The sequence below is a fragment of the Cryptomeria japonica genome, chromosome 11 (genome assembly GCF_030272615.1).
Source record: "Cryptomeria japonica chromosome 11, Sugi_1.0, whole genome shotgun sequence".
In the NCBI taxonomy this organism is placed as follows: domain Eukaryota; kingdom Viridiplantae; phylum Streptophyta; class Pinopsida; order Cupressales; family Cupressaceae; genus Cryptomeria; species Cryptomeria japonica.
Genome location: NC_081415.1, coordinates 700,086,633 through 700,108,539, shown reverse-complemented (window position 1 = coordinate 700,108,539; position 21,907 = coordinate 700,086,633). Strand labels below are relative to the sequence as shown.

Below are 21,907 nucleotides of genomic sequence, written 5' to 3'. Positions count from 1 at the left end.
TTTTCTTAGGTATAAATTCAAATTGTCTCTTGTATAGATCTTTTATTGAAGAAGACTTGAACTTAGCACCATCTAGATACCTATAACATGAACTTCACCATTAAACCAAGTGCCCTTAGACATCTCTTTTATAAATGACAAACTCATAATTTGAAATAAGATTTGTTCAATTATTTTCTAACAAACATATATCTTTAATACCATATATAAAATATATTCATGTCTATTAGCATTTTTGAAAATGAATTGGAAAAATAGAGGAGAAATATATATATTTTTATTATTAAAACTGCAATGTACCGGGTATATTAATAAATATATTTTCTAAAAAATAATAAAAACTTCATTTATTCATCCACTCCCGCAGAAAATAAAAACAAAAACGAAAAAACAGCAGCTACCTAGGTCTTTTACACTTTGACCCACGGATTCTTCAAATTCTATCCACTACAGCTTACTGGCTACCTGGGTAACAATGACGCGACAAGCAAATTAATTAAATATCTAACATCATAACGAAAATATAATCAATTGTTTTACACGGGAAAATCCTCAGAAATTATTTACTTCCGATTCTTCAAAAACACCGCCCGGTCAGAGAAAGAAAGTAAATCCATTGAACATTTTATCAAAAAAACAAATTATTACTAGGTAGAGAACGAGCCAAAAAAAAAGTAAGTAAACTTAAAACCCTCGTGCAGGTCTTGTCTTCGGGATTTGATCTTCGACTGTACCAACACATTTCTTTCTTTCTTCTTTTGAATTGTGTCTGAAATTTCTGTGAATGCAGAGCAGATGGTCTCAAATCCGGTCTGAAATGTTGCCGATATCAACATGTTGTGTGGTTACGAGGGTTTCGTAATCTTAGAATTCGTAATTGCCGATGATTTTGCCTCATTCTGCTTAAATTTCCATGTAATAAGGGTTTCTTCTTTCAGAATTGGAAAAATAAGTCTGTTGTTCAAGGCAGTCGACAAATTGAAAGCTCGTGGAAATCGGAAAACTTCTTCATGGCGGTGTAAAATAGGGAAAGAAGTGGGAAGGTGCAGGTTATTTTGAGAGAAAGGGAAGGAACTTGAGGCGGTGAATCACATGGACAGAACAGGGACAAATTCGCCCTCGGACGTGGCGGTGGACACGAGCCCGCTGCTGGGAAACGGCAATGGATCAAATACGAGTGAGGAAAGCAACGGCAGAAGTAACTTGCCTCGGAGGGCAAGCATTCAGGGGGCGGCTCGCTTCTTACGCAGGGCCAGCAGCAGAAGAATTATGAGGGAGCCCTCCATGCTAGTCCGCGAGACGGCCGCCGAGCAGTTGGAGGAGCGGCAGAGCGATTGGGCTTATTCTCGTCCTGTTGTCGTGCTTGACATAATTTGGAACCTCGCATTTGTTATCGTTGCCGTAGCCGTGCTGATTTTGAGCAGGGATGAAAGACCTAATATGCCTATCAGGGTTTGGGTGGTAGGTTATGCACTGCAGTGCCTGCTGCACATGATTTGCGTCTGCTTCGAGTACAGAAGGAGACACAGCAATAACCCGCAGCAGCAACAGAGGGCGGCTTCAGGCGGCAATTCCAGTGGCCAGCAGAGCCCTGGTGGAACTCAGGATTCTGAAAGCGACAGCACCGACGAGGAAGCGGAGGAAGGGATTCCACCCGACCGCACCAGGTAAATCCACTAGTGTTAAAGTAAAAGAAAATTTCAAATTCATAACGCGGGGAGGCAAAAGATTCACTCAAAATCAGTTGTCACAGTATTGATTTTGAAGTTTGTCTTATGTTTTAAATTTTTCTAAAGTCTGTTTGATTATTTAATTTTTAAAGTTTTGCTCCAACGGAAATGACTATTTAGGATTCAGTTGCATAGTTTTGAAGCAATCTGTTTATAGGGTCCATATTTGACGAGTAGTACTAGTGGCTCACAATAACCCTTATATATTGAGCATGAATGTTCCATCAGAATACATTGTAAATGTTAACATTCAAATTATTGATTGCTGGTTCTCATTTTAAATATACAATAATAATATATTTTGTTCATTTGGGAATTATTTAGATAACCGATTTTGTAGGTGTTCAGGAGGTCTTAAATTCAATGCTATTATGGAGAATACAAAAAGGGGAGATTTCTAGAAGCATCCTCCACATCCCGAAAGTGATGTGAACAGGAAAATAGCAGGCATCACACTCCCGAATTCTGAAAATGACTTGGGAATGAAAAAATGAGGGACTGAGGTGGGGGAACGCTTACCATGGAGGATATAAATAGAAAATGGCTATTGAAGGCCAATCCTGTCCAAACATAAAACCTATTAAGGCCGAACTTTTATGGTTGTTTGTTTTCCACCCTAATCTGATTGATTAAATCATCCAGTAATCTATGAACCTTGCAAACCCAAATTTTGGACTGGTCAGTTGTAAACATTTGAGTAGGGAGAGCATATTCAAACAAAGGTGTTGTATCAAATGGTGATGAACTAGTTTGGCAGAAAACCATTCAAAATGTGATTCGAAAGGTTAAATATACTTAAATGGAAGTCTCCTTGGGAAGAAGGGTGCACTCTATGGTGAAATTGTTAACCTGAATTGGCATCAATTAGTTTCTGAAGATAGAAGGACCTCAACCATAGAAGAAATTTGAATGAGAGAAAGAATAACATAAATGCTTGAATGTGTTTGAATTAATCTTCACCGTTCTTCTGGATTATCTAAACGAACATAGAGTTTGAATTATAAAGCTAATTAGAATTGTTTATGCCAAAATTTGATAGTTATGCCTTGTATTTTATTTTTCAGCATAGCAAAGCGGTTGGAGTCTGCCAACACGATGTTTTCATTCATATGGTGGATAGTTGGATTTTACTGGATATCTGCTGGTGGTCAGGTTCTTACTCATGATGCCCCCCAACTTTATTGGTAAGTAATCTTCCAGATTTTTCTTCAAGCGAAATTTAAATAAGCTAATTAATTATTTAACTGTTCACTGTGGGTACACATTCTAATGACTATGAGGTTTCCCTATGTTGGTTTATTGCAGGCTATGCGTCGTATTTTTGGCATTCGATGTATTTTTTGTAGTATTTTGTGTAGCCCTGGCCTGTGTGATTGGCATAGCTGTCTGCTGTTGTCTTCCATGCATTATTGCTATTCTATATGCTGTGGCAGATCAGGTATCTCACAAGCCCTTGTCTCTCTGCTTTGTTTGAGATTCATTATATTCCAGTTTTTGATGAGTAAATTGTTAGTAGGTTGGAATTTACAAATTTATTACTGATTCTTCCATGCATGATAGGCAGATCGTGTAGAAGTTTATGAAATGTAAATAGATGGTTTTTTGACCATTGTAGTTTAAAACATGGTATTCTAGAGATAGTATAAATGTTTGGCACAATGTTTTTTGACATGCCTAATTATGTGGCTAGCTTTTAATTATGTGAAATTCACCATTCAAATTGATCAAATACTATGTGTTCTATTAACCGTACACATCCATGTGAAGAACTGCGACATGAGGATGCAGTATTGTATACCCCTAGATATCCAGAAAATTTCAGAACACTTTATGAGAACACAGGTATAAAAAATGGAGGATTTGTTTTAATGGCCAAACACAAATAATTAATAAATTTCAACATAGAAAAATTCATCATATAATCTATTAAAAAAGAAAAAGCTAATATATTGAGTTCTAATTCTATCTTTCCAATCTTTGTCATTTTGTATCAATTTATGATTCAAAACAAAAAATTAAAAAATGAGCTGTAAATCACATTTGAAAATTTGAGATTTATGACAATGGAATTAGAAAGTTGAAGTGGCAAATGGTAAATCTGAGGAATAAACACATTATCATACACTCTTAAATAATGTTATCAATTACCAAAAGAAATTAATAGTCTAGATGTACATATCATACTTGCGCAGACTTAATACAACATAGTAGAAACGGTCTAGTTACAGAAAAAGAAATGGAGCAAGGCTGGCTCATGGACTATGACTATGCTTTTACTACTTCTCTATCTGTATTTTCTATATGCTGCCTCAAGGCTCAAGATCTTCGAAATATTGTCAGTGCTCATGAGATTCACTGGCTGATCAAATATGCTTAGGATGTTCATCTAATCTTTGCTGAAGACCTGGAACCTCCTTGACAAGTTCTGTTGCAACCCTCATGACCAACATGCCAACATATTGTAGGTCCTTGCATTGACTGTGTAGTCTTCCTTCACTTGAGGTACAAGGTGTTGTACTGTGTAAACTCCGTTGATCTTCTTTTCCATGCTGAGGCAAAAATTAGGAGCTTTTGTAAAACCCCTTGACCCACATCTTGAACTTATGCTGAGTCTAGGAGTGATAATGATTGTTATGGGCAAATTTATTTCACATTTACCCACATCTTGAACTTATGCTGAGTCTAGGAGTGATAATGATTGTTATGGGCAAATTTATTTCACATTTATCATGAGGTTCAGGTTCAGTCACTTCATTTAGTAAATTTTGAAAATGGCTATATCTCCAAGACAATAAATTGTCTCTATCAAAGGAGAGAGATTGGAAGGGAGTTATATCTTCCAATTGTTATAACTGAAGTTGAAATACTCGAATTCAACAAAAACTCGGCAAGGCCTGAAAATGTGACTTGGCAAAAAACTCGTCAACTTAAAAGATTTCCTTAAATTTCATTAGAAACACATCTTTTTGCAAAATTCAATGAGGAGATTCATCCAATTGAAAAATAAATTGAATGAATGATTCAATAATCGTATGATTACATTGAACGATATACACACGTATATATAGAGGTTACAAGATGATGTTCTATAATTAGAACATAACGTTAAAGTAAAAGATTAAAGAGCTAAAAGCTAAATAACTAAAAAGAAAAAGCTAATTAATTAAAAAGAAAACGCTAAATGCTAAATAAAGCTTAAAAGCTAATTAACTAAAAAGCTAAATGACCATTAAACAAGGAACTAAATATAGGTGACTAAAATATAATTAAATATTCTAATACCCTCCCTTAATGGTCATGCTATCTATCACACCAAGCTGCCCTCTAAATTTGAGAAACTTTGCCGGGCTCAAGGACTTGGTGAGGATATCTGCAGTTTGATCTTCTGTAGGAATGTACTGCAGTATCACTGATCCATCTTCAACATGCTGGTGGATGAAATGATAATGAAGCTCCACATGCTTTGTCTGCTCATGGAAGATTGGATTTTTGGCTAATTTTAGAACCCCTTGATTATCACAAAACAAGGGAGTAGGTCCTGGTTGAGACATTTGCATGTCTACAAGCATCCTACGTAGCCAAATTGCCTCACATGCTGCCTTCATAGTTCCCCAATACTCTGCTTCGGTCGAGGAAAGAGCTATTGCCTGTTGCTTCTTGCTGGTCCATGTGACTGCACTTGTACCCAAGCTGAAAACGTACCTAGAAGTTGACTTTCTGTCATCAACACAACCTGCCCAATCTGAGTCTGTAAAACCAACCAGCCTAGGATCTTTGCATTTGCTATACAGAATGCCAAAATCAGGAGTGCCCTTCACATATCTAAGCACACGCTTTGCTGCAACCCAATGTTCAACTTTTGGGGCTGACATGAAGTGAGAAATATAGCTCACAACATAACTGATGTCAGGTCTAGTGGCGGTGAGATAGATGAGGCTGCCCACTAGTTGCCTGAATAAAGACTCATCGACTATAGGTGAATCTGATTTGGCTGATAATTTGAGCCCTATCTCCATAGGTGTAGATGCAAGTTTACAATCTTGCATTCGAAACTTATCTAGTAGGCTCTTGTCATACTTTGACTGAGAAATGAATATGTGGCTATCAGTCTGCCAAACCTCTACACCGAAACAATAATGGAGAAGTCCCAAATCTGTCATATCAAAATGCTGACACAAATTCTGTTTGACTTGCATGATCGAATGTGCTGCATTGCCAGTAATGATGAGATCATCAACATAGACTACTAGAAATAGAATATCATTACTAGTTTGTTTGACATACAAATTGGGATCTGAAGGACTCCTCTGAAAGCCTTGATCAATCAAGTACTTATCAATTTTGATGTACCATGCACGAGGAGCCTGTTTGAGGCCATAGAGTGCTTTGACTAGTCTACATACCTGGTGTTCCTTACCGGCAACCTTGAAACCTGGAGGCTGCGTCATGTAGACTTCTTCCTGCAAATCACCATTGAGAAAGGCACTCTTGACGTCCATTTGATGGACTTTCCATCCAAATTGAGCTGAGAGAGCGAGGACAAGCCTAATGGTACTCATCTTGGCTGTGGGAGCAAATGTCTCTTCATAGTCGATGCCCTCCTTCTGTGAAAACCCTTTTGCCACCAATCGAGCCTTGTACTTATCAAGACTTCCATCAGCTTTATACTTGACTTTAAACGCCCATTTGCAGCCAATGGGCTTCTTTCCTCGAGGAAGATCAAACAATACCCAAGTGTTGTTTTTCAGAAGACTATGTTGCTTTGCTGCCATAGCCTTTTCCCATTCAGGTACACCTTTAGCCTCTGTATATGTTTGAGGCTCATAAATACTGTGAATGTTGGCCATAAGAGCAAAATTAACTGTGTGTTGTTGGCTCTTACCTCTAACGGATCTACCCTCAATGAGCTCATCATCATGAAGATCACCAATGGTCTTGGCCCACCACTTAGGCCGGAGAGTACAAGTACCAACATCTGCTGCAGGATGAAGAGTGCCTGGAATATCTGGAGCAAGCTCCTCTGGATGTGGATCGAGAAGATCTTGAGGAAAGTCAGGGGGTGCAATGTCATGCCTGGGAGACCCCACAACTTTAGAGTCAACTAAATCCCTCTCATCAAGTGGAGCTAAGGGAAGACGAACACCCATACTTACAGCGTTTGGAGGGTGATCCTTAGTGCTCAAATCAGGAGAGGAAGGCTGAAAAGGCCCTCTTTCTTCATCAAATACTACATCTCGACTGAATATGGGATGATTAGTGTCTATATCAACCAGTCGATATGCCTTGTGGTTGTCATTGTAGCCAGTGAACATCAATTTTTGACTCTTTGGATCCAGTTTGGTGCGCGTGGCATCTGGAATCCAAACATAAGCTGTAGAGCCAAAAACTTTCAAATGATTGATTTTGGGCTTCCTGCCAGACCAAGCTTCCTCTGGAGTCATCTTCTTAACGACCTTTGTGGGAGACCGGTTCAAAAGGTAGACTGCAGTGAAGACCGCTTCTGCCCAAAAGTGTTTTGGAACATTTCTATGCGCCAACATAGACCGAGCCATCTCAATGACTGTACGGTTCCTGCACTCAACAACACCGTTCTGTTGTGGGGTGTAAGGTGTGGTAAGCTAATACTTAATGCCATGTGATGCACAAAAGTTGGTGAACTCTGTAGAACAAAATTCCCCTCCATTGTGGGACCGAAGAGTGACTATCTGACAGCTAGACTTTTTTTCCACTAAGGCCTTAAACGTTTGAAACATGGTGAACACCTCTGATTTCTGCTTAAGAAAATAAACCCACATGCGTTTGCTGAAATCATCAACGAATAATAGAAAATACCTGCATCCAGTGACTGATGGAGTGTTCATGGGACCACAGATGTCTGCATGAACGAGTTGCAAGACCTTGGATGCTCTCCAAGCGTCTCCATCTGAAAACGGAGTCCTATGTTGCTTTCCAGCTTGACACGCTCCGCAAACTCCATGATTTTGAGTTCGAATCTCAGGTAATCCTACGACTAGATCCTCTCGAACCAACTGAGAGAGATAGTGGACATCGAGATGCCCATATCGCTGATGCCAAAGAGTGCTGATGGAAGTACTCCTAGCTGCCATGGCGAGCTCCTGAGAACCAGTAGAATCAACAAGTCTATAAAGACCATGATCCTCAATACCAACTGCAACTGTAGTACGAGTCTCCCTATCAACAATGTTGCACTTGTGCAACCCGAAGACGACATCCAGCTGTGGTGAATGCTGCATAATCTGACTGACTGACAGTAGATTGAGCTTCATACCAGGTACAAAGTATACATTGAGGAATATTAAATCCCTCCCACTAGATGAAATCTGAACGTTGCCCTTGCCGACAACAGTATACTCTTCACCTCCACCAAAGATCACTGAATCAGTGAAAGGCATGTACTCTGTAAACCAATCTCGACGATGTGTGAAATGTCGAGAGGCTCCAGAGTCAATGTACCAGGCTGATGATTGAACATCATCAGAGGAGGTTTGGGCCATGAACGCATAGAAGGCAGATTCCTTCTGATCAGGATGCGTGGCAGAAGTGGCTTTCTACTTGGACCCTCCCTGTTTGGATTGCTGGGATGCTATCAATTTCCGGCAATCTTTCACCAAATGGCCATATATATGACAGTAGGAACACTGTAAGCTCTTCTTTTTGGAAGACTGCTGAGGTTGACCTTGACCTTGTCCTTTCTGCTGGAAGGATGGAGCTTTACCCTTGTACTTATGTGAAGCTGAGGCTGTGAAAGCCTGTTCAGTGGATGAACTAGCGCTGCTTCCAAACTGCTGCTTCCATTGATCCTGTTGGAGCAGCTTGTTGCAAAGATCAGGAAACTTCAAATCAACACTAGTAGAGGAGATATTGAGCGTATCAATGAAATGCTCGTAGGATCTGGGAAGGCTTTTCGGCATGATCACTACCATATCCTCTTCCACCATGGTTCGGCCGATAGCTTCTAATTGATCACGGATGTCCTTGATCTTTGTAAGATGTGCGTGGATAGATGACTTCTCATCCATCATGATAGAAAACAACATATTCTTCAGAAAGAAAGCTCGGCTCTTGTCGGACGTTTCATGAAGATCCTTCAAAAGATCCCAGATCTCTTTTGCTGTTTTACCTAAAGGCACCTGTGGGAGTTGATCATCTGTGACAGAGAGTTTGATAAGCATGGCAGCCTCTCGATTCTTCACATCTTGTTTGTCTTGATCATCACTGGCTGTTGTAGGACGAGATTCCTTGCCCAAAACAAGCTGATCAAGGCAACGATACTCAAAGATGGTAAGCATACGTTGTTTCCAGGTGTTGTAGTTGCGGCCGTTGAACTTCTGAGTGTGTTCCAACATGATGTTGGTTAATGATGCCATCATGGAAATCGAGGTTGATCGAGGTCAACTAAGTGAAAGCAGGAGACAGAAGAATATGATTTAAAAAAAAAATCAGAATAGAAACAGCTTCTGAAAAAACTGAAACCCTATAGGAGAATTTTGGCACGAATTCCAAGGCACGAATTTCGAGGTTTGGAAGAAACCCAAAAATTAAAATTTTATGCACACTTATAACAGCATAAAGGGTGCCAAAAAAAATAAAAAAATCCCAACGTCCACATAAATAGCAAAAATTGTGAATTGTTTTTAAATTCCAAGGCAAATTTGTTGGCACAAAAAATGAGGCACCTAGAAAAATCCGAGACCAACCCAGGCAAGAATCTGAAAACAGAATGCAGATCTGACGGCACAAAAATCGAGGCACGGAAAGCGATGCACACAGAAAAATCTGACGACGACCCAATTGAGGTCTCGAAAAACCCACCAAGAATCTGCAACCAAAATAAAATTTTGACTTGAACTGAAGGGTCAAAACCCTAGTCGAAAATTGCAGAAACCTTAGGAAAATTTTCAACCTGCAAAAAAAAAAAAAAAAAAACTGCCCAGGAAGAGAAAAAAATCTGCTTTTTAAAAAAAACAGTTTAAAAAAAAATCTCTTCAATAAAAACTTCGAAAAATTTTAATAACAAAAATTTTCGAAATTTTTAATTTCCATGCTCTGATACCATGAAAAATAAATTGAATGAATGATTCAATAATTGGATGATTACATTGAACGATATACACACGTATATATAGAGGTTACAAGACGATGTTCTATAATTAGAACATAACGTTAAAGTAAAAGATTAAAGAGCTAAAAGCTAAATTAAGCTGAAAAGCTAATTAACTAAAAAGAAAAAGCTAAATGCTAAATAAAGCTTAAAAGCTAATTAATTAAAAAGAAAAAGCTAAATGCTAAATAAAGTTTAAAAGCTAATTAACTAAAAAGCTAAATGACCATTAAACAAGGAACTAAATATAGGTGACTAAAATATAATTAAATATTCTAATACCAATGAGTCAATAAATGAGTACATAGAAGAAACAAGTTGAGTCTAGTTATATTTGATTGATTTAAATGCAAATTGGGTACAAAATACATCCTCACGTGGAATGCTTATTTTTGATAGTCTGAAACAAAATGAAAATAGCAAATTGGTTATTTAAAATTAAAAGTAAATACTACATCAAAACATTTTACGTCTTCCTCTTCCCAGCTCTAGTAAAAACTAGGGGAGAGGTAGAACGAGAGCATCTAGTCCTAGGAGTCCACTGTGGTTGCACCATCGTGCTTTGAATGACAGGCTGTGGCTCAACCTCCATCCTGGATGTAGATGTTGTTGGCACCGGCAATGACTCCTCATCCTCCTCCTCAATGTCATCCAATTTGAATCCAAAGCCACCCTCTTCTTCCATTTCTTGCCTCTCCAAATCATAGATCTTGTCATCAGTAAACAATGGAGGTTGCTCTTGTGCTGTCCAATCATTGTAATGATCTATATCATCCAAATCAATTGGACCACCTAATATTTCCTCTACCTTATGTGCAATCGTAGATAATATTGCACAAAGATAAGGTCATTGAGGCGTTTTTGAGCTAATTTATTCCTCTTCTTCGTGTGGATAGCCTCGAACAAGGTCCAATTGCGCTCATAGATGGATGCACTACAAGGTTGGTATAAGATGTGAAGGGCAAATCTTTGGAGATTTGGGGTATTTCCACCCCAATTTGTTCACCAAGACAACACAAAATAAATTTTGAAGAGATAGACAAATTATCAATAGTTGTAGACTTGCAAATTTGAAATTTGTAGCTTGTAAGATGCATGTGGAAGACTCCAAATATTATACCTGGTGTTTGAGTGGTTCTTTCTCTCTTAGCCAACTTCGAAGAGAAGATTTTACCCCTTGATTCTCTATAATTTTTCAATTTAGCCACAACAAGGTCTCTCACTTCAACCTCGGGTGTCAACTTCTGAATAACCTCCCCATTAGGATTTGAGAAGGAATACGAGTAGAAAAAATGAGGGTTGAGAAAGTTTCTTGCTGCATGGATGGGTTGGTGGAGTTGATTGTTTCACCTCCTATCAATAATCTCCCATATGGGATTAATTTTGAGCTGGTCTCCCTTGTAATAATTTTTGATAGACTCCTTGGCCCTATACATGGCCTCATAAAGATACCCCATTGGGGTTTGTTCTCCATCTACCAAGCAGAGAACTCTAACTAGTGCTCCGACATCTACAATTTAAAAATACAAAAAGATTAAAGTTACAAATTAATATTGAAAGACTTGAATTAAAAAAAGTTAAATATTCAATTTGAATTTAAATTCGAAGTTTTGAGTTATCTTCACAAGCTCTGTAGCTCTTTGTGCAAATAGGTTGTCGAAAACTATGCATGCAACACTATCTCCTTCAAGCTTCTTTGTTTAAGTTGATTCTAGCCATGCTGGACTCACAAACATTTGTTTTAGGGCCATTAACGAACCAAGAATGCTTTGCAACATAAAGAAGATCTTACCGATTCGTTCCCTTGGGTGTGTTCTCTCATCAAGCGAAGAACCCAAGTGTGATTGTAGATATATTTTATGATCCTCCTTGCATCCTCTACAATTGGTGTCACCCAATCAAGTTTGCTTGTCCTCCAAAAGAAGGTCAAGGACATGTGCTGCACAAGGTGTCAAAATAAAAGTGTTTTGTGTTTCTTGTGGAGGATTCTAGCAGCCGCCACATATGCTGCTGCATAATCAGTTATTATTTGCACCACATTTTCAACTCCCACCTCCATGACAACTTGCTCCAACATTAGAGCCAAAGTTTCTACATTTTTCACTTTGTTGGAGGCATCCACTGATTTCAAGAAAACTACATTATTTTTTCAAGCAACCAAAAAATTAATTATGGTGCGGTTTTTCACGTCCGTCCAACCATCATAAAGAATAGTTTAGCCATTTTTTTCCATTCTTTTCTTTTCTCTTCCACCACTTCTCTTGCCCTATTAGTTGCATTCACTAGCAACCTACAAGAAAGAAGTGAAATTAAGTACATATTTTTATTAATTTTTTTTTTTAACTTAAATTCAAAATAAATTACTATAAAAGAACATAATTTTAGTCTAAATTTTAAAAAACTTAACATAAGTTATCAAAAAATTTAAATCAAATGAACTAACCTCCCACTCAAGTTTGTGTTTGAAGGCGCATTGTAGCCTTTTCCTGCAACTGTCAATGTGGTAACCAAATTATGCCAATAAGGAATATTTGCCACATTGGAAGGGATGTTATTAAAATACCAAAAATCAACACATGCTATGTTTGTATGCTCATGTGCCTTCCTATTACACCCAGTTGCCTCTAATGCAATGTTTGTATGCAATGTTTTTGGGCTTAAAATAATTATGTATAGGTGGTGGCATTGATGCTCTTGTTCTACTAGAAGTAGATTAAGTGGTGGGCACGGTGGTGGTGGATTTGCGGATAAATGGGCCATGGAGAGAGCCCACTATGCTCTGAAGTGCTTCTTCATCTGAATTAAGGTTGATTGGAGCACCTTTAGAAGCAATTATGGATGCTGCCATGGCTAGCCTTGCCCCCTCTTTTTGTAATTTCTTCTCTTCTGCAGCTGCAAGTATGGCATTCATTTCTCCTTTTATTTCCTTAGTGGTCCTAGGACATCCCTTGGCATTGTTAGGCGTAGAAATGAATACTTTAGTAATGGGTTTTAATAATTTTGTATTGAGTCGGCCGTATGGTTTCCGTGTCCGTTATGACGGTTGGTACCTCTGCCAACCGCCGAACAATATATATTGCCATGTAAGGGAACCGGGTGGGAGTAATGATCATGTAATGAACATTTTGGAATGCAATAAAGGATACATCTTTCTGCCATATTGTTGTGACTGTTACTTTAATTCATGTTCTGAATATAGATGTAGACGCTTGTTATATGTTCTGTGTGCATTTACTGTTTATTTCGTGAACTTGAACAACTCATCGTCGGGAGTAAACATTTTGGGGCCGTTGCCGATTCGAATTCTGGAGATCAATATGGCGGCAGGCGGTAGGCACTAATGGGCCGACCATTCGATCAACAGTTGATCATTACTGATAGTGATACACACGAAAAAGTGTCTGAGGCGGAAGCGCAAGAGAATCAATTGACAGAGGACTTGGTAGACCTGTGGGAGGTTTTTGTCACACAGTACGTGCTGAGGGAGGCTCGGGAGAGAGCCATTCCTGAAGGCACGGTACATGGTGAACTCACGGTCAACACACTTGTCTTTGATCTTCTCGAGAGTCTTGTGACGCTGTTGGCACAAAATTTAATTGAACTTCAAGACTGATGGGAAGAAACCAATTGTGAATGTCGTCGGCAACAAATCTTGCAGCGGTACGAAGAACGGAGTCGTAGGGAGGAGGAAGAGAGGGATACGAGCAGACGTCGTACCCCCAACAATTAATGCCCCTACGTCCCAATAAAGATTGATGACATACTGGTACCAATGAAGAGATAGGCGAGGGGTCAGTACGGAGATCCCTATGTATCAAAGAACAAAACGAACAAAGACGTTGGGTGAGGGAGATTGCTGAAGGCCCGGAGAGTTTGGAAAGGTAGAGCAATAGTCGGAGCCGTAGTCGGGAGAGGCAGAAACCGTGTACGTGGAACTGTCGGAGGTAGCTGATGAAGATCTCGACAACCAAGATGCTCACTCGACGTCAAGTGAAGAATCCGGAACTCAGTTGCCCAACATAAAACATCATGGAACAATTTGAAGAGGGCCTTTCAGGAGGAATTCAAACTCCTGCATGACGACAATGAAATTGTGGTTGAGATTTACAATACCAAACAGGGAAAAAGTGAAAGTGTCTGGGCTTATAACCGAAGTTTGAAGGAACTATTGAACAAAATGGAGAACCAACTGGCGGATGGACTGTAGAAAAGATGGTTTGTCGAGGGGCTACTATCGTCCCTCAGGCGGAAGATGAAGGTGGTCCCTCCAACGTCATATGATGAGGCTTATAATAGAGTGATGGACATTGAATGTGAGAGTAAAACATCGAAGGGGAAACAGAGGGCAAGTGATGATGACAGTACGGACGAAAGTAGCAATGGTGAGTCCAAAACTGTACAAGCTCTTCAGAAGGACATGCTGTGGATGATGCAGGAGTTGAAGGCTGATAAGGAGAGTGGCAGAGACGACAAAGAACTTTGGTGCACTGACTGCAAGGCAGAACGGCATACGAAGGGAACATGTTCGAGGAAAGCTTTTTGTGACATCTGTCAGGTATTGGGCCATTCCATTAAGGAATGCTCGTACAATTTAAAAACACGGAGCACACAAGTGCTCTACACTCAAGGCGAGCAAGCTACTAGACCAGCCACACCACCTAAACAAACCAGCAAACTCGGAGGCTTTCACCAGGAGGATACTGTAATAATCGGCACAGGAACAACCATTCCAATAATAACATGCCAAGGAGCAAAATTCAGTACGATGCAAAAGGGTGGCCTATGATCCAATGTCAAAAATGTAATGAGTGGGGCCACTTGCCCGGGAATGTCAGAGCGGGAACAATGGTGGAGGTTTGTTGTGCAAATGGTGTGGTCTTGGAAACCACGAGGACACGGATCGCCTGAAATAGAAGGGAGTAAATATGTTGGACGTGAAGGAGCCAGATGAGGTAATGGCAATCACAAGATTGCAGAGCAAGAAGGCTGTGTACCCCGATCCTTGTATGGAGAAGGAGAGACATCGGGAAGCTAAGGCTGATGTAGAACGAGCGATGGCGGAAGAACGAAGGGCCTCACACAATATTGCCAGTACCCCACTTCGGTCAGAGTCCGAGAAAACTATCATCAAACAAATGTTGCAAACCACTGTACTTGTACGGGTGTCTGACCTTCTGCAGACAATGTGACAACTGAAGATGGTTCTTACAAACATAGTCGGTGACAACATTGCCAACCAGGAACACCGTCAGATGGCAGCAAAACCATCTGGCACAAACCCCATGGCGACAACATAATTACCTGGTATGTTTGCTACGAACCCCATGTTGCTCACCGTAAACATTGGTTGGAAGCTGCCGTGGTTGAGATGGAGATAATGGGATAGAAATTGACGAACACCATTGTTGACGGCGGCTCTGGAGTGAACGTGTTGCCAAAGGAGACATGGAGGGGTTTGGGCAAGCCAACTCTCTGGCCACCAACATTCCACCTTGTTGGTGCCGACCAATATGGAATCAAGCCCTTGGGGACAGTCACGGCACTAAAGGTTGTTGTCCGAACTCAACACTTTTTCCTTGACTTTGTGGTCATACCATTGGAGAAAAAGGCCTATGATGCCCTCTTGGGAAGGGGCTGGCTGATCATGGCAAAGGTGAACGGTAATTGGAAGAAAAACACTCTCCATCGAGAGTGAAGGCAGGAAGTACGTGATCGACCTGAGGAATCAAGCCATGAGTGAGGAACTGGCATCATCTGACTTTGACTCGGATGACTTGCATAACTAGGAATGGGGCTCACAAAATGGCAGGAAAAAGATGGAACCCGACGATGAAGGAGCATTGGAATTAGAAGGATGCTCCGAGGATGAAACCAGTTCTCTGGTCGGACTTTTCCATTGGCAAATGGAAGACTACGAAGTGTTCCATCTGGAGTGCCACATGCTGCAGATATGTGAGATCAAAGAGTCAGGTGATGGTACGGAGGATGCAACATTCCCTCCTGAGTACGAGGAGTACCGTGAGGGAGGGTGTGGCACGAGTAGATGAAACACCCGCTCATCGGTTTGAAAGGGATAAGGCTATCAAGTACGAAGAATCAAATGTGAAGAGGGTCAACTTGGGCTAGGATGACGATCCGAAGGCGATACTTGTAGGTGATGACTGAAACCTTGGGCTAGGATGACGATCCGAAGGCGATACTTGTAGGTGATGACTGAACCCCTTACTCAAAGAAGCAGCCTTCAGAATATTCCTAGAGAACAAGGACGTCTTTGCCTAGATGTATAAAGATTTGAAGGGGATACCTCCGGAGTTGTGCGTACCTCGCATACCTCTCGTACTCGGAGCCTAACCTGTACAGAGGAGACCGTACAAAATGAATAAGAACTATGTAGCAAAGGTGAATGAAGAAATTGAAAAGATGCTGGAGGCTGGAATTATCTTCAAGGTAGAAACCAATGACTGGGTATCGCCAATTGTCATCTCTCTAAAGAAGGAAGCAAACCAGATCTGGATGTGTGGACTTTCGATGCCTGAATGCTGTGACTATCAAGGACCCGTTCCCAATTCCATTCACTAACAACATTTTAGAGGAGGTAGCGGGCCATGAGATTTACTCATTCTTGGACGGATTTTTCAGGATATAACCAGATCAGCATCGCCGAAGAAGATAAGCTAAAAACAACATTCATAGTAGAGGATGGAGTATATGCATACAATCGGATGGCCTTCGGTCTGTGCAATGCTCCGATAACCTTCCAGCGGATGATATTGCATATTTTTGAAGGGATGTCGGTTGGAAGTTTCAAGGCATTCCTCGATGACTAGTCTATCTATAGTAAGTAGGAAACCCATTTGAATGTGCTCGGGGAGTGCATGGAGAGATGTTGACGGGCCCGATTGGCCCTGAACTCCAAGAAATGCCAATTCATGGAACCACAAGGTAAGCTATTGGGGCACATTGTGTGCAAGGAAGGGTTGAAGACGGACCCCGACAAGGTAGGGGTAATTGTGAACATGGAGAGTTCGGTGGATGTCACGGGGGTGAAATCCTTCCTCGGGCATGTCAGCTACCTCAGGAGGTTTATCAAGAGCATTGCGCAAATATCCTGTCCATTAGACAAGCTGACAAGGAAAGGAGAACCATTCAAATGGGGGACGAAGCAGGAAGAAGCCTTCAAGGAGTTAAAATCACGACTAGTGAGTGCACCAATCCTCGCGTACCTTGACTGGGAGAAGGAGTTCCACGTTCATGTGGTCACCTCCAATTATGCCATCGATGCCACTCTGGTACAGGTGGGCGTACAGGGACTGGATCACCCTATTTTTTTCGCCAACCGACTACTCTCCAGGGCTGAGAGGAACTACAACATGACAGAGAGGGTGGCACTGGGAATGGTGTACTTCGTAGAGAAGTTCCGCCATTACCTCCTCGCCACACCATTCACCTTTTACATGGACCATCAGGCCTTGATGTACTTGATGAACAAACCAATAATCCAAGGATGGGTAAACCGTTGGTTGCTATTGCTTTCGGAGTTCACTTTTATCATCATAGTACGGTCAGGGAAGAACCATGTCATCGCTGACTAGTTGTCAAGAATCAAGTCCGGTGAACCCGCTGAAGGGGTAAATGAAGATTTTCTAGATGCCCATTTGTTTCAAATTGCAGCATTACCTCCATGGTACGAGAGTATTGTCTATCCCCTTCAACGTTTCCACGAGACATGCTACCGGGGGAGCGACGTAAGTTGGCACTAAAAAGCAAAACCTTTCAGTTGATCAATGGCCTACTGTACAAGATGGGGCCTGACAAGATCCTGCGGAGATGTGTGATGGAGGAGGAAATCTCGAGTGTGCTAAAAGAAGCTCATGACGGACTTGCGGGGGGGCCATATGGGACCTGATGCCAGTGTATGAAAGGCACTGTTGGTAGGGTTATGGTGGCCGACCTTACACACTGACGTGTGTGAATGGGTGGTTGGATGCGACACATGTTAGTGTGCGGGGAAACCTTTGAAACAGGACTTCATGCCCCTGTTTCCCTCTCAGCCACAGGAATTGTTTGAAAGGTGGGGATTGGATTTTTAGGGCCTCTCAAGGTGAGCAATATGCATAGATGCCAGTTCATTGTGGTAGCCACGGAGTACCTGACAAAGTGGGCTGAAGCTAGAGCTCTCCCGGACAACATTGCCACAAGTACGGCGAGGTTTCTGTACGAGTAGATCGTGACCAGGTTCGGGATTCCAATTCAGATCACAAGTGATCGAGGGGTTCACTTGGTTAATTAGATCATCCGCACAATGACGACTGAGTTTAAAATCTTTCACAACTTATCCAGAATGGCTAGGCGAAAGCTACCAACAAGGTATTGGTGTCCATCATCTATAAATCTTGTGGAGTGGAACGAGAGGATTAGGAAGAACGTTTGCCAGTGGTACTATGGGCGTACCGTACCACGTACAAGGTAACCACGGGCCATACATTGTTCCAACTCATGCACGGCCAAGAAGCGGTGGTATCGGCTGAATATATCGTACCCAACCTGCGGATTGCCGTAGACAACCGACTTGGAGACGAGGAGAGTATGAAGGTTCATCTTGTGAACCTCACCAAGTTAGATGAATGTCGAGTGATGGCGCAGTGGGTGATGGAAGTGGCCCAACATCGACGGAAGTATTGGCACAACAGATGTCTCCGGTGGACGAACTTCCGTCCCGGCCAATTGGTTCTGAAGTATAACGACCGCAACGAACTTCAACCGGGGAAGTTCAAAATTCGTGGGTTGGGCCCCTATAAAATTAGAGAAGTGGGGAAGAATGGAGTAGTAAAACTTTCCACCTTGGACCACAATCCTATACGCTACCTTGTGAACGACTCCAAGTTGAAGCTTTATAGGGAACGTGACAAACCAGTGGGTCGCCATCGATATGTTGGGCTATGCAACAAAGGGGGACTGGACCATTGGACAAAGTCGGGAGATAGAAGAAGACCTTGTGGTTGCCACGAAACCTTACAGACTGGACGAAGATTGTGCTAAACCACTCACTGCCATAGAAGAAAGGTTGGTATCGAAGCATGTTGAGGGGATTGTAGTGCCAAGAGTCCATAAGCACTTGACAAATGCATATTTCGGTGACCCAGCCGTGTGGATATGGCTCACTGGACACTAGAGGAAAAGGGCCCCGTACGAAGGACCTCGTGAAGGTTATATTGCATATGACATTGACCAAGAAGCAGAAGCTAAAAGAAAGGCAAAATTTGTCGGGAAGGAAGAGGAGCCAGTTGACTTGGAAGAAGTAGATTTGGAGGAGTACTGTGCAACCCTAGGACCGTGTTTGAAAATGGTATTAAAAGTTGAAGACTTGTTTGTGATAGCATTATGACCTGGTGAGCAGGAAGCGGGGCCCAATACACTTTACTGGGTGATCCCTAACCTCATGGGCCCACCGCAGGTGGATGGCGAGAAAGTGACATGTTACCAACAGTATGGAGGTTGGTCGTAGATGGAAGCTATAAAGGAGTAGGGGCCAGCATCACTGATGGACAAAATGTGGGACCTGGAATATGTGGGTGTGTGGGGGAAAAAGTGACACTAAGCAAACATGCCCTAATCTCACTTTCAATCACACACTTGTGGAATACGAAAGAGCCTAGAGGTATCACACAATTGGCTACTTCTTTTTGTGGAAGAGAGAGAGCCACGGGCTACCTATTAGGATTTCTATTCCTTTGTTGCAAATGATAGATAAAATGATGCAAGTTCAACTACTGGCCCTAGAGTGCAAGTATGAACTAGTAACAAGATTGCAAGATTGAGATTAAGTGATGAAAAGCTGTAAACACAAGGATAAGAGGAGAATGCAGATGTGTTCCTGGGGTTAAAATCTGAGTGGAAATGTTCGAGACGGGGGCGCATGCACCACTGACCTGATTCTGCACCTGAAACTGCTCCTTTTGGCAACCTGAAAGTTGTCGAAAAGTGCTGAAAACTGCTGTTGTCTGAGGGACCAGGGTGCCCAGCGCCCCTGTCCCAGGGACCAGGGCGCCCGACGCCCCTGTCCTGTCAGGACTAGGGCGCCCCACGCCCCTGTCCTAGGTTTCTGCTCTGCAATTTGGTGTGTTGTCCCGTCTCAGTCTGCTCCCGTCGGATCTGCAACTCTAAGGGAGGGGTACAAGCCAATCTTCAGTCGGTGATCCCCTATTGCTCTTCAATGTCTTCAAAGCCCTAAATGGATGAATGAAATTGATGAATGCTTGATGGATGGATGTTGAATGTTGTTGAAGTCTTCAAAGATTTGCTCTTTTGCTGCATAGAAGGTCCTTGAAACCAAAATTCCCATCCTTTCAAGTGAAGAAAGAGATCTCTTATATATGAAACCCTAGGTCTTAATTTCAACTTTTGGCCGACCTAGAGATTGAATCTCCCACCAATTTCTTGGGGTTAAGCTTTATTTTATGATTGGATCGCGCTCCTAAAATTTCGAGAAAAATGTCCGGGACCGTGTGCACTCCGGGCGCCATGGTCCCGACAACTTTTCACCAAATTTTCAGGGCCGTCGGATATGATGATTTTAGAGAGAATCCCGAAGTTACAGGTGATTTCGAGATGTTTTGACCCCCGAAATCAAGCCCACAAGTTCAAAATAGGACCTAATTAGGGTTTTTGATTAAATGATGTATTAGAGGAATAAAATGAAAGGGACACACTTTAATGAAAGGGCCCAACTTTATGATGATGAAATATGACCTTAGACCTAATTAATTTGATTAATTAAGTGCTAAAGGGGAAATGCAATGCAAAATGCAAAATGCGCCAAGGCGGGTGTTAAACTAGGTGTGAAATTGTACCACCCTAGCAAGTGCGTACAATTTACGACGCTACATTTAGCCCCCACTTTAGCGGTCATATGAACACTACGTGCATATGCAAGCTAAAGTACAGAAAAGTAAACATTATTTGAAAAAGGATATATCCATAAGTCTGTCGAACGAAGCCCCCAACGGTATCTACAGTACACAGTTAGGAACCACAACCTACAAAACCACATGTTAGATCACAAAATCACCTAATGCTTACTAAGGAAGGTGATGAAAATTCGAGGAGCTATATGCCCCCCCTGTTTCGGCTTGCTAATTTTAGGGGGTTGAAACAGGGTATCATGTTTACCACTTCGAATTGTTAAAGAATATTGATGACAAATGCTCACAAGAAGATTTGATATGAGATCAAAAACTAATGGAGAGTCATTTGGTAAGAAAGAGGACTAAATCTCAATTCCAACACAACAAAGAGTGTGAGGATTTGAGAGTTCTCTAACACAAGATGAAGGATGTAAATGGAAACAAAATGCAAAGAGAAGAAAAGATAAGATAGTTGAAAAGGGATATCTTGTAGTATGTGTAAAGGAGATCCTTAGAAGAGAAAAGATCTTTGTACAAAAGACACCTATCCCCGAGAGGAATTGTCTTAGACAAATATAACATCTTCTAGAATAAGACAAAGAAGAGAATAAGAATGCAATACTTCCTTCTTTTGCGAGGTGAAAGTGATTCTTAATGAAGGATGACGCTCTTTTTAACCCAATTGGGAGGGTGAATTCATTATGGATGTATTTTACCAAGTGCAAAAGAGGTTGTAGTCAAGGACTTACACCTCTTGTAAGAGAGAATCCTTGAACAAACAACAACAAATGCATACAAGGAATAACATCAAGTAATAAAGTTCACACCATCCACGAAATAGGAAAAAGTGGATCCTTAGATAAAAATAAGGAAAGATCATTGCCTCCCAAGGATAAGGACAATGAGAAGGACTTACACAATCTTCTAGGGAGAGATTTAGACATAAGCAAAATGTACTACATACTCACATGAGTTCATGCAAGCAAGACGTTAGTGTATGTAAAATGCTCCTCACAAGAAGTGGGTAGGATAAGAAAGAGAATACACATCTTCTCCCATATCTAGGAAAAGAGGATTCTAAAGAAAAGATGATCAATATTTCCACACTATTACCCCAAAGGTAAATTTTAACCATAAAAAGAAGAGATGTA

The 21,907-nt window shown here is 41.3% G+C and overlaps 1 protein-coding gene across 2 annotated transcripts in view; it reads left to right on the top strand.

Annotated features, from left to right (window-relative positions):
• Positions 1-542: 542 nt before the first annotated feature.
• The window catches only part of LOC131067144 (E3 ubiquitin-protein ligase At1g12760), an 81,815-nt gene continuing 60,450 nt past the window's right edge, over positions 543-21,907 (top strand). The window contains exons 1-4 of one of the 2 annotated variants that reach the window (XM_059214139.1): positions 543-674; positions 791-1,667; positions 2,795-2,914; positions 3,036-3,168. In XM_059214139.1, the coding sequence (XP_059070122.1) occupies positions 1,093-1,667; positions 2,795-2,914; positions 3,036-3,168 (828 nt within the window). In that variant the 5' untranslated portion in view covers positions 543-674; positions 791-1,092. The other variant, XM_058002078.2, reaches the window with a different exon arrangement.